General features: G+C 33.9%; 1 protein-coding gene across 1 annotated transcript; it reads left to right on the top strand.

Moving 5' to 3' along the window:
- The first annotated feature begins 5774 nt into the window (after positions 1-5774).
- LOC123539167 (uncharacterized) lies at positions 5775-12655 on the top strand. Its single transcript, XM_053530436.1, has 2 exons — positions 5775-6320; positions 12332-12655. The coding sequence occupies exons 1-2, from the start codon at positions 6102-6104 to the stop codon at positions 12539-12541; spliced, it is 429 nt and encodes a 142-aa protein (XP_053386411.1). The 5' UTR covers positions 5775-6101; the 3' UTR covers positions 12542-12655.
- Positions 12656-12661: the final 6 nt, after the last annotated feature.

The following is a 12661-nucleotide window of genomic DNA, read 5'->3' as shown; positions in this document are numbered from 1 at the left end:
AGCATCATTGGGGACACGACCATGACTTTTCATATAACCCCAGTACTAGTTTTCATAGGAAACGGATACGAGAGTGGTTACAATAAGCTTAAACAGTTAAAGCTTTCATCACAATCGAGCTAAAACAAATTAGTATAAACTAAACTAACCTAAACTAAATTACAACCCGTTAAAGTTTCGAACAACTTGGCCCAGTTAGAAAGTAAAACAACTACATCATTCTTACAAGAAGGGCACGATATAGTTAAAGGTATTCGTAGTCCTACGAGCATCTACGCTCTAACTATATCCTGATAGACAAAGTAAACAAATAAAAACAATAACTAACTAACTAACTAACTAACTAACTAACTAAATAAATAAATAAATAACCTGGCTATCTTCTTGAATCAACGAATCAACGTATCTGTCATCGTGTTTCGCCAACATGCAAACTTCTCACAAAAACTAATTGTTCAGCATGCAGTCCAGTTTTGAGTATTTTTGAGAAATCCATATTTAACTGTTTAGCATTAATTTTGTGATTGCAAATGACTCAAAGTGTTAATGAACGTTAAATCTTAGTAAATCCGGTATTTGAGTAAAACTGAATTTATACAAGTAACCTGCATTATTTCATATGCCCTACTGACAATTAAGCGCTAACGGTACAAAGATGATATTACTCTTATAAAAACACGTTCATCCTAATTTCTATAGAAAGCGTGGGAGAGTTTTCAATAATTGCAGTTTTTATGTCACGTGGTCTAAGTCGGATAGACAACTCGTGCAGTTGTCTACGGGATATATACAACTCGCTTTGCTCGTTGTATATATCCCGTAGACAACGGCACTCGTTGTCTATCCTATACGTAATTCTAAAGTCACTGTGGAACATGTTGTATTGTCAAAACAGGAGCCGCTATATCAATCAATCCAATGCAACGTTGCAATAACTTCCGCAAACAGAGTGATTGCGTTCTTATCGACTTGTTTGTTCTGTCGTTAATTTGGAGACTTTTCGACAGTTCTAGTTTTCTTTCCAGAGCAGTAGTTTATTTCATAATTTGAAAGAGAAAAACATTTTTTTCTTTTACTAAGAAAAGCCTGAACATATTGCATATTATAAGAATAAAAATGTTCTTTTAACACATTGAATTCATGTTTTGGGTAGTGTTATTGATCAATTTATTCCAAATTCGACATACAATGTATAATCAGTTTAAATCCATTTCTAATCATTACAAAATCTAAATAAATAGGATTTTATAAATGTCTTTGGAGCATTATAAAGATTATAATAAAATGACGTTAAAAACGGGTATTCTTGCATAAAAACTTTTTTTCAATATAAAAGGGAGAAAATTCTTGTATAAACAAGGCAATTAACGTACTGTTAATACACGATTTTTATTTTTTATTTTTGAAATGCTTTGCCATGGACATATATTTTTCTTCCTGCGCAAATGGACGTCTGGTATCTGTGTCTTGTTTACTACATAATAACCTCTTTTTGTAGCATAAAAGATGTAATCTAATCCATATGATGTTTTGCTGTATCAGTTACCAGCCACAAAGGCGCTGCCATCCCGCCTACAGATTCGCAAATGTGCTTACGCGCGTACGCCCCCTGTTGACTCTCTTTCGAATTCAGAATCGGTTCATTTTTTTTTTGTTGATAACCGTTGTACGGTTGTTTGGTTTTGGGAAACATATCAAAGAGTTTTGGAAGTATAAATGGTAATGTTTTTTATTCAATTTCTTACAGAATTCGTGTAGATCTTGAAATCAAGTCAATACGTTTGTACTCATCCGTACTCAACATTATTGTCCGTACTCAAAATGACTTGTATTTAAAATTGTTATTTTTTGATATTTTTAAAATTTTCCTGTTAACTGAATTTTTAAGAGAGGTGCAAAAATATGGTTAATGTCATGTTTGTATGAATAAAAAATAAAAATGTTCTTTTAAACACATTGAGTTCATGTTTTAGATATTGCTATTGATTTGTCAGCAACAATGAAAACAATACATTTAGTTTTTAAAATGCGTTTAAATCCCCAGTTTCCTTTATATAGGCTACTGACCGTTCCAAGGCGATGCCCCTTTTTTCATCTTGCTTTTTGTCCGTGTTGTATGTCATTATTTTGTCTTGTTTGTTGGTGTTGTTAGTTTTCTTGCCTCCCCCTCCCCCGCCCCGCTTTGCCCCCTACGTTACGCCCCACCTTTCCTTTTACTTTGTGTGAGTTGCATCTTGAATATAATTAAAATGAACTTATTGTTTGATTTTAAAAGCCGCCGTCTGCTATATCTTTCCACTAGAGTTTCTTTTTTTTTCTTAATATTCTAATGTTTATTATATGACCAAACTTCAATTTGAAAGATAGCCTTTATGAACTGATAATTCTGTTGTTGTTGTTGTTTCTTTAACCTCCTTTAATATTTTATTCTGTATTTTTAAATTAAAGCAGCCATTTGTCGATTTTTATCGTAAAGATATAAGTATATCCTGTGTATTTATTTGTTTCTGAATTCAATAATTAATTCATTGAATTGATCTAAATACAATCTCATGTTTTTGCACTACAATCAATAAGCAATTTGTATCGACAAGCCCCTGCAAACCAGAGGCTAGCAGACGACAATATTTTCAGTAACAGTTTCCGAGTACTTACGGATAACGGCGGAAATAGCCGGAATATTTGAAGAAATGTTCACTGTACACACTAAAATGCAAAAAGGACCAAACAAACCATTATTAAATTTATAACAAATAACACATAACAAAACTTGAATATTTTTTCTACATTTTTAGTGGTATCGAATTTTTGATTATTTGCCGAAAATATCTAATTTTATCTGTTATATTTGAAAAAGTCAGTTTTTTTGTCCCGTTTCCTGCAGAGTCTATAGGAACTGAGGTGTGTCTATTTAAAGTCAAAAAGGACCAACCAAATATTAAAATACTTTTTTAAAAGAATATTCATAATATCCGGAATAAATTAAACTTTAATTTGTAGGGTATCGAATTTTTTATTTTCAAATAGAACTTTTTCTATTTAAGTTTAAGTATTTTTTTCCTTCTTTGTTTATATAGGCAAATTTATCGATTTTCCGATAGATCGATGTTACTAAAAGTTGGTAATGTCTGCTATATCTTTCCACTAGAGTTTCTATTTTTTGCGGGCCTACCTTGCGATGCACGGCTCTGGTTGTGTTACCTGTGCTCTGTGCTTTTCAGAATCTTTTACCATATGAGCCGCGCCATGAGAAAACCAACATTGTGCGTTTGCGACCAGCATGGACCCAGACTAGCCTGCACGTCCGCGCAGTCTGGTCAGGATCCATGCTGTTCGCTAATGGTTTCTCTCATTGCAATAGGCTTTGAAAGTGAACAGCATGGATCCTGACCAGACTGTGCGGATGTGCAGACTGGTCTGGATCCATGCTGGTCGCAAACGCACTATGTTGGTTTTCTCATGGCGCGGCTCAATTATAATATTTTTATGCAAGAATAGCGATTATACACATTTTAGTTCATGGGATATGTCGGTGACCGACGCAGAACAACAAATCCCACGAGTTTCTACTGGTATTTGCATACAACATATTAACTAAAAAAGTGCTTTCATAAAGCAAGTGTTTATTAGTGGAGGTGGTCGCTGGTGGAAAGTTTTACTGTGTGGAGAAACAAAAAAGAAATGAAATTAGATAGTGCAAACATTACCTCTCACAATTCAGCAAAATCTGCATTTTGTGGCTTGTGATATAACCATTTTGTATTTCCAAATGTTCATGTTAAGTACTGTAAAATACAGGACTTCAGACTCTTTGGGAATTACATACGAAGTGGAGTTTTGAAAAATTATAAGTTAAATACAGGTTTTTATGTCAACGTCAAATCTGGATTTTCAATGTTAAGGTAGTTCTGCATGTTTTAATGTAGAAATTGATGAAACCCTGATTTTTCGACATTTTAGATTAGACCTAGCAAATTTGGAAAATTAAACACAGTGGCGTGTGCTTGACTTTTTGCTAGCCTGATTTGAAAAAAAAAAACATATAATGTCACACAATTTTACCTAATTGAAGTCCGTGGGAAAATTACAGTTTTTGTCACATTAGTCTCTACAATGTAGAAAATGAGATCAAATTTAACTGGTGATAATATGAATGATAAGCATGTATATTTCTTGCATTTTTAATACAGACGTTGATATCGAATCAAGTTGAGCTGAACTTTGGTACACCACATACCGCTAATAGACACTGTATTAATTCACGTTCAAATGTGTTTTTTTTTTATAAGTTTTTCATGTATAATTTGACCCATTAACCTTATTGTTTCGGGGCCAAAATGGTTTCCTGATAAAAAGATCAATTCAGTTACCGCGTTTTCAAATATTACTTTGCAGTGAATTTCTTCAGGCAAGAAAATGAGACGAGCACTTTCACCCATCATTCAAGTAAAAGGGACACGTTTTAGATATGAATCGGCCATGATGTCACTTATTGACCCTGTTATATCTTAGGCTATGCGTTCACATCGCTCCGTTAACTTAATGTCAACAGAAAGTTAGTCGATGATCAATAACTTATAAGATATTCTTTTGAATAGTATTAAATCACGACATTTCCGTAAAAATTCCGTTCAATTCCGTACGAAAGTGAGTTATATGCGACCAGGTACATTATTACGTAAGATAAAAAACATTGCCTCCGTTGCCGAGTGATTAAAGGCGGTCTATAACATTTGAGCAACATTTTATGACAGTTTTCAGTTTTCATATATTCTGTTAGAGATTTATTTAAGGAACAAAAAGACCCATTACATAGAGTTAGATCCCTTATGGAAATGTATATTTCATTTACTTTTTATGAAAATTTGTAATTACCTTCCTTTAATATAAAAGCATCTAAAAAACGGTCTGTTTCTTTTGATTTCAATATTATTTCTAGTCTTATATTTGCATCTGATAAATATTGGGATATTACAACTACCTGAAACAAAAGTCAGGTTTTAAAACAATGTGTAGCTTCAGAATTCATTTATTTACAGTCTATCTTGGTTGCGCAACCCAGATAGACAAAGGGAGGTAATAATAATTTTATAAACTTACATTTCTAATAAATTTTGGCAAAATATGTAGTTATCAATGCAAATCTTTGACAACTTTAATACAATAGTGCTTATATTCATATTATTCTTTAGGCAAAATATGTTTATTTAATCTATACTTATGCTAAAATAATGCTATCTTAGTTTGGCAACAAGGATAGGAAAATCAAATTTTAAAGATACTTCCAGTGCAAGTCTGATGTGTAATAAAGTCTCAGTGAACATAAATAAGTGTAAATAATCAGCTGATTAAGTTTTGAACAAATCCATTAGTTGACCAAAATCTGATTAACCACCTTTAAGTTTCATGAAATTACACCTCACCGATGTGGGTTCGAGCTTCCCTTGTTGCGAAGAATTCTTCATGTGCGGAAGCCATCCAGCTTGCTTACGGAAGGTCGGAGGTCGTTGGTTTTTCATTTCTTTTTATTCATCCTCGACATAATTTTGAAAGTTTAAAAATGGTTCAGTTACGGAGTAGCGAATTGAAACTTCGCTTCAAGGTTTTCATGTTTATTACTTTGATGTTTGCTAAATATCTCGTTTCGGCCTTGTCACTTACACAAATGTAGCTGGCGAACGATAAGAGAAAAGTTTGGAGGACAGGTCCTAACCTTTTGGAGTGTTGTATAGAATTTGCCCGCTGATAGTGATATCATAAAGGCCAGAGAGATAACAAGGGGAATTTATTTGATAGTAACGGCTTTATTTATACACACATATTGATGTTTTGAATTAAGTTCCTTTTAAATTAAATATACAAAAAAAAAAATAGTTTATCTGGACATGAGAATACTGGATATCTTATGAACTTATGAATATAAGAGAATCGATGATCAAATAATCAAAACTCAGCAGTCTGAGTAACTGTTACTCGTGGTTTGTGTTTTTATCAATATATTTGGATTGTTATATGCAGCGAATTTATTCCTGTCTGACTTTTTACCATCCGAAAACGTGTTCTGTTGTGTTAGCCAGAAATACTGTTTTATCTAACACATAATGGGGATTACTCGAATGCACGTAGTGATTTTGCTGTCAATTACAATCGTGTGCCTTATTGGTTCCCGGCTATTCTTTGACAAAGGTGTAAGCGTAAACTTGTTAAGGGGCTATGGAGACGATATGACAGTGGCATTGTCAAATATGATACAACAAAGAAATAACCTTTCACGTGCACTTAATCTGAAACAACAGAAAATAGGGCAAATGGAGTGTGAGGTTTGTATGAAAATATTTGTTGTATTTTAACACATTCAAACAATCACGAGACAATGATATCTTTTGCCAGAAAATTCAAAAAGGTTACTGATGTGTAATGCTCAACGAAACATCATGTGAAAAAGGTGTAATAACGCCAGATCAGAAGGTCATGGGTTCAATCTCCGGTCGTATCTTACCAAAGACGTGAAAAATAGTACCAGTAGCTCCCTTACTTGGCGCTCAGCATTAAAAAGGAAAATGGTTTCTCTCCCCTCTTACGGTCCACGTGTCGATGGGTTTGATCAGGAATGAGATGTCAAGAGTGATTAATAGAAGTTGTAAAATTTGCTTCACAATCGACCTAAATTAAATTAGTATTAACTACGGCAAAATTAATGTCATTATTATGGCAGCGCTGGTCTAATAAAAAATTAAACATAATTAGTAAATTAGCAAAATGAATACGATTTCGAAATTCCTTACGTGACCTAGCTATCTTGAATTTTTACATTCCATTTAAACTTTTGAATAACAGTTTTGTTTCAAACCGTGAGTAGCACTGTAATGAAAATTTTTGAAACTATCCTAATACCGTAAACGAAGTAAACCTAAGCTATTTGATCTTTGTCGTTTCATTTTCTAGTGAAAGAAAAATGTAAGATATGCTTATTTCAATACATGTGCGCATATGTATACCTGTCTACGTGTAAAAGTGTACGTCTATGTGTAAGGAACATATAATGTTTGAAAATATATAAAGCAAGCCCATGCTTTTAAGTGACGGAACAATTCGATGAGATATACGCTTGCGGAATAATTTCACTAGTAACGATTTTTATTCACGCGACGTATAACCGATTCGTGGTGTTGGGATATGTTAAAACATAGTTCTGCTAGATATAATTTCATTTATACTGTGTCTTGCATGTTAACTAGTAGATTAAAAAGGGAAGTACTTTATCATGGCGCCAGATATACTTGCTGTAGGTCGATGTGACGTCAACACGTAACTGTATTGTAACAGTGTTAACATACGGGAAGCAATCCGTCCCGTGTGCGTGGACGTCAAATGAGTTATTTTTCGAGCCTCATAATGTATATATCAGTGGGTATGAACTAATATAACATCCTTCCGTTATATCGTTTTGATTCTAAAACGCTTGTTGTATAAAATGGTAGACCAAATACAGAAGCACTCTTTTGGCGGCTGTTTAGCGCCAAATAGTAGTCGACGTGACGTCAGACTTCCTTGTTCAAACAGAAACTTGCTAAGAATTTTTTAAATAAAGAAATAATTTAAAGCAAAAAATGTGTTTTATCACTATCTATGCACGATGGGCGTTTATACGTCGGGCGTAATAATTTCACGAGGGCGCAGCCCGAGAGAAATTATTTGTACGACGTATAACCGCCCGAGTGTATTAATAGTGTTAAAACACGATTTTGCTATTTTTTGATTCTAACATGCCCTTAATCTAAAACAGTAGATAAAATATAGTAGCGCTCTTTCTTGGTCGCAAGAAAAACTTTGACGTCACCGCACGTTAATGTGACGTCATTCTAACGTAAGTGTGTTTTAACAGAGATAAGCATATTGAAATCAGATACGTTACAAGTACAATTAGCATTAGCATCTACTGAAAATTGTTCGAACAAATAGTCAATGAAAATCTTTAAGTTTCAAGCTTCAAAATATGTATTTTAAGTATATTTTGAACGTACACTGCTGCGTTGTGTAAAACATGTTCTTTACCCAAGACGCTTAATATATTCAAATCAGGACGAAATCCTATACTTACACGCTCACACTTTTTGTTACTGGAGAAGCCACTGCAAGTTCTTTAATGTATAATCGGAAGAAATAATGAAGTAGACAGTTTATTTTTTTCCGCATCTTGACGAATCAATAAAATCCCATTCTTTACAGACAAATATCGGATACGCCTTAAAGAGTGTGTAGACAAGGCACAAATTCTGATAAATCTTCATGATTTCCCAAAATATATCGGAAATATCTGCTATCGTGTTTCATATTGAGCTGAAATGAATTATTCCTCTTGTCCCCGCCACTAACTGTCCAGAAAAAACAACTTATCTCTACCAAACTTACTCTATCTGTCAGGGACAATTCCCCTTACGGGAAACAAGCTTTGGTTTCTTACCACTTTCCAAACGCGGGAGGGGAAACCGGTATTTTAACGCTAGCATATTTTCTAGCACGACGTTGTGCACTGGATTAGCATAATGTGATCGCTTCATCTTTCCGACCGTCGTCATACATCCTTCAACATTTCCTTCGAACTGCAACTCCTCTGAATCTATTAGCTGGAACTTTATGCAACTTGCCTTGATGCCCCTTTTGTGGTGCTCCTAAAGAAATTGTTCGCTTACTTGCATCTTGAGGCCGTCGGAGCTAAAAACGCAATAAAAAGTCTCCAAACGACGTCTCCCAAGCCAAAGGATAATATCAAAAAAAAAAATGTTTGTTGGGTGACATATTACTAATGTTGAAGTTATTGTGATTTTTTTTTTCAAAAACATAGAGAAGAAGTACTGTGGTCACATTTCCCGATATCTGCATAGTGGAAATTTTAAAAATCTTGTCTGATAGAGCTGACGGTGTCATTGGGTGACCCTGTACAGATTATTCTGATTTAGCAGAAAACAGGGGAGACATAGAAGTGGTTACTTTTCTCTAATGTACATGTATATGGCGATACCCGGTGTCCCGGTTAGAAAGCAACAACAAACAAACTGAACAATTATTGTTTTGGTGACTGTTTAAAATATTCCGATGCCTAGCAAAAACGGAAATCTTATCCTAATTGGGGAGGGAAAAGTGATTTTAAGTCAACTACCTTAATCTATTGGTGTCAGATGCGTGTTGCCCACCCTTAAGATTTAAAGTTATAATGATATAATAAGTAATATAGTTTATGATTTTAACTAGACTCTTTCCATCTGCATTTAATTCAAATGTACAAGAAAATACACCCTTTGACGGAAAATAATTGCAAAACTTTATCTTTTATCAAGTTAAAACATAAAGCCACTTTGTTTTTGTTTGTTTTCTTTGGCTAATTCTCTTCACGATATTACCATTATCATGCCTTTTATCAGATAATAAATGCGGATCTATATTTGAGCCGCACCATGAAAAAAGCAACTTAGAGCATTTAGATCATCCGCGCAGTCTTGTCGGGATCCATAGTGTTTACTAACAGTTTCTCTATTTGCAATAGGGTTTGAAAGCGAATAGTATGGATCAATGCTGGTCGCAAAAGCACTATGTTGGTTTTCTCATGGTCCGGATCTATATTTCATATTGTCATAATTTAAGCTGAATAAGAGCTTCATATTTAATTGTCACTTGAATTCGGCATCATTTTATGATTAATCCAGTAAGCAGCGTCATAAAGTACACATAATATTTACTTTTCACGAGAGAAACAATTCAGGAACATAAATGTAAGATAAACGCTGATAAACGAAACTAATGTCCAAGTATAGGGCGACTTTTCGCTGCCGCTGCTTGAGGCTCAAAAGCTTGCTCAAGTTTTGAAGGTTATTTGTAAGCTGAAAAATAATTTCATATTCATGGCAATGTTATAATTAATTTGTTTCAAACCGATACGCAATGCAGTATTGAAGTAAATGAATTAGGTAATTAAAATATAAACAAGGGCCACGAGCATAAATATTTTAATAGGTGACGAACGGTAAATAAAATGACGTCCTAACTGAACACCAACATATCAATTCAGCTTTAACATGTTTTCTCGAATTTGGACGTGGCGAATGCTGTGTATGAGTCCAATTGAATTCAGTAATGTACTCGACGCTGTTATTTCACACCATAAAAATGAAAAGGCAGAAAAGGCAAAAATTCATACATTTTAACTGACAAACAATAACATAGAGCTTAACATTAATACATTCTTCTTTTATAGATTTTTTCTAACATATATGATAATTTTCCAACATTTTCTCCTAGTGCCCAAAAAAATGAAATCAACTTTTCATGAAATTTTGAACCGAAACCATAATCATCGGAAATGCTCTAAAAAAATGTGCTAACACTTACATCCAAATTACTCTATAACTTATAAGGAATAGGAAGAGTTGTCCCGTCTGATATGAAAAAATATGGATTTTTTTTTATCTAGAGTCCAATATGAAAAAATATGGAGTTTGTATGGACTAAATTGCGGATGTTGCTTTATGTACTTAAGAAACTGTGAATACATTGTAAATTACACAGCACACTGTTAGTTTCTATTGTATTGTCACGTAATAGAAAGAAAAGCTTCCATTTGGTTAAAACATTTAGGTGTGAAATAAATAAAGTGATTAAGATGGCGACGACCATTTTTGACGCTAGATAAACCATAAAAAGATCAAGCGTATTGTTTTTACAGCCACCAATATTATTGTAGCATGTAGCGATGAGCGTTATTCACCGTAGTTGCGATTTTATGTGTACCGTAATATAAATCGTATGCACCGCTACATTTTCCGATATGACGGCCCCCGCGGTCGAGTGGCTAAGATCGCTGATTTCAAAACACTCGCCGCTTTCCGATGTGGGTGCGAAACCACGCTTTGGGCGTTAAATTCTTCATTTAAGGAAGCCACCCAGCTGGCTTACGGAAAGACGGATATTCTACCCAGGTGACTGCCCGTGATGAAATAATGCCCGGAGGAGCACCCTGGGTTTTCCTACATCAACAAAAGCTGAAAAATCGCCATAAATTATGTCCTGTAACTGAGTCATTGTGATGATAAACACATCAAAAGAAATAAATGAATTCCCCTGATGATTTATATGTTACAAATAAGTCGGCCTGGGTTCAATACGGCGCTACAGATATGTTAATGGTAAATATTTCATAAAAAAAAAAAAAACACTTGGTATTATTGTTCTAATCTGTGTTTGCATATTTATCTTTAAAAGACCACTCCTAATAGAACTATTCAATAAAGCATTAACTGCCTAGAAGGACAGCCTTACCGTTCTTATCTCAAAAGGTATTTATAACGTCTAAAGTTGGTTAAACCGGACATTTTAATACTACTATAGCCATAAATAACAAGCGACGTAGTACAATGCCATGATGCGTCATGTTAATTGCCAAGTGCTAATAGTAAAAAATGCATAGTTTAAAAAGACATTGGCCTGTGTTGCCTTACTTTGCTTTTATTACTATTTTTTAATAATCACACTGCCCCGGATGGGCTTGCGGATGAGTTCCGAATTTCCATCCTAGGATTTTTTTTGCTACGGATGTGTAAGTAAAAACAAAGGTATTGCAAATTTGTTACGTTTACAATCTCTTATGCAATTGTAACAAAACCTTATTAACCTTATTAGTACCGTAACAGATCGTATTTTCTTTACCACAATGATTGTCATCCGGACTGTTACGATCTTTTAAGACCTGTTACGATATGTACAGAACTGTTACGGATTTATTACGGATTCCTTACGGCTATATTATACGCGGCAAAATTTTGAGCATGTTTAATAACTTATAGTATAATTTATAATATTTAGCATTATTTTGGTATATTGCATTTGGCATTAAGCATAGTGCATTGCGGTTTCCTTCAGTAAAAGAAGAAATGTCTGGTAAAAAAATCAAAGTGATGAGAAACTTCACTTAAGGTTCTGTACCCTTATTTTCATGTTTTTCAGTGTTATATCGAATTATTAGAGTGAACTATATCTGGTATATACACACTGTAAAAAAATCTCAATATAATATTTTTCACTGGACACAAACTGAAACACGTGTTTGTTTTTACATGGAAGGAAAAATGTCTTTCACTCATGAATACCATATCTTACATTTTCACTCATGGGTAAGCCACTGGTAAAACTATTGCATCTGGTGTTCGCTCGTGAAGGATACTTCAGTCCTGCACTAAAACAAACAAATAACCTGTGTGTAATGATAATAGGAAAATAACGAATTAAATAAACAAGATGTTTTCATAGTAGTATTTATTATTACATAATTAACTTTCAGGAGATGATGAAACGTAAAGATATACACAAGGTATCTTCTACCGGCGGTTGGTGTGCTAATACAAGCGTAGAAAACTCAGGTCATCATAAAACTGATAGGAAACTAGTGCCAGTTCTTGCCGAATTTTTCAAAGGTATGTTATTCTGTTTATTTTTTTTCATTTCTTTTTTATTCAAATCAAATCTGGCATATATTATGAAAATAACATAGCATCAATACATAAGGGTAGGGTAAATATTCTCCCAGCGTTATTAAATGTTAAATATAAGTACGTTTTAATACAGTTCTGCAAAATGTACTGCTGTTTATACGTTTGAACTTTGTACTTTT

The sequence above is a fragment of the Mercenaria mercenaria genome, chromosome 18, assembly GCF_021730395.1.
Source record: "Mercenaria mercenaria strain notata chromosome 18, MADL_Memer_1, whole genome shotgun sequence".
NCBI lineage: Eukaryota > Metazoa > Mollusca > Bivalvia > Venerida > Veneridae > Mercenaria > Mercenaria mercenaria.
Note: the sequence above shows the minus strand (reverse complement) of the source record. Positions and strands in the feature narration are given on the sequence as shown.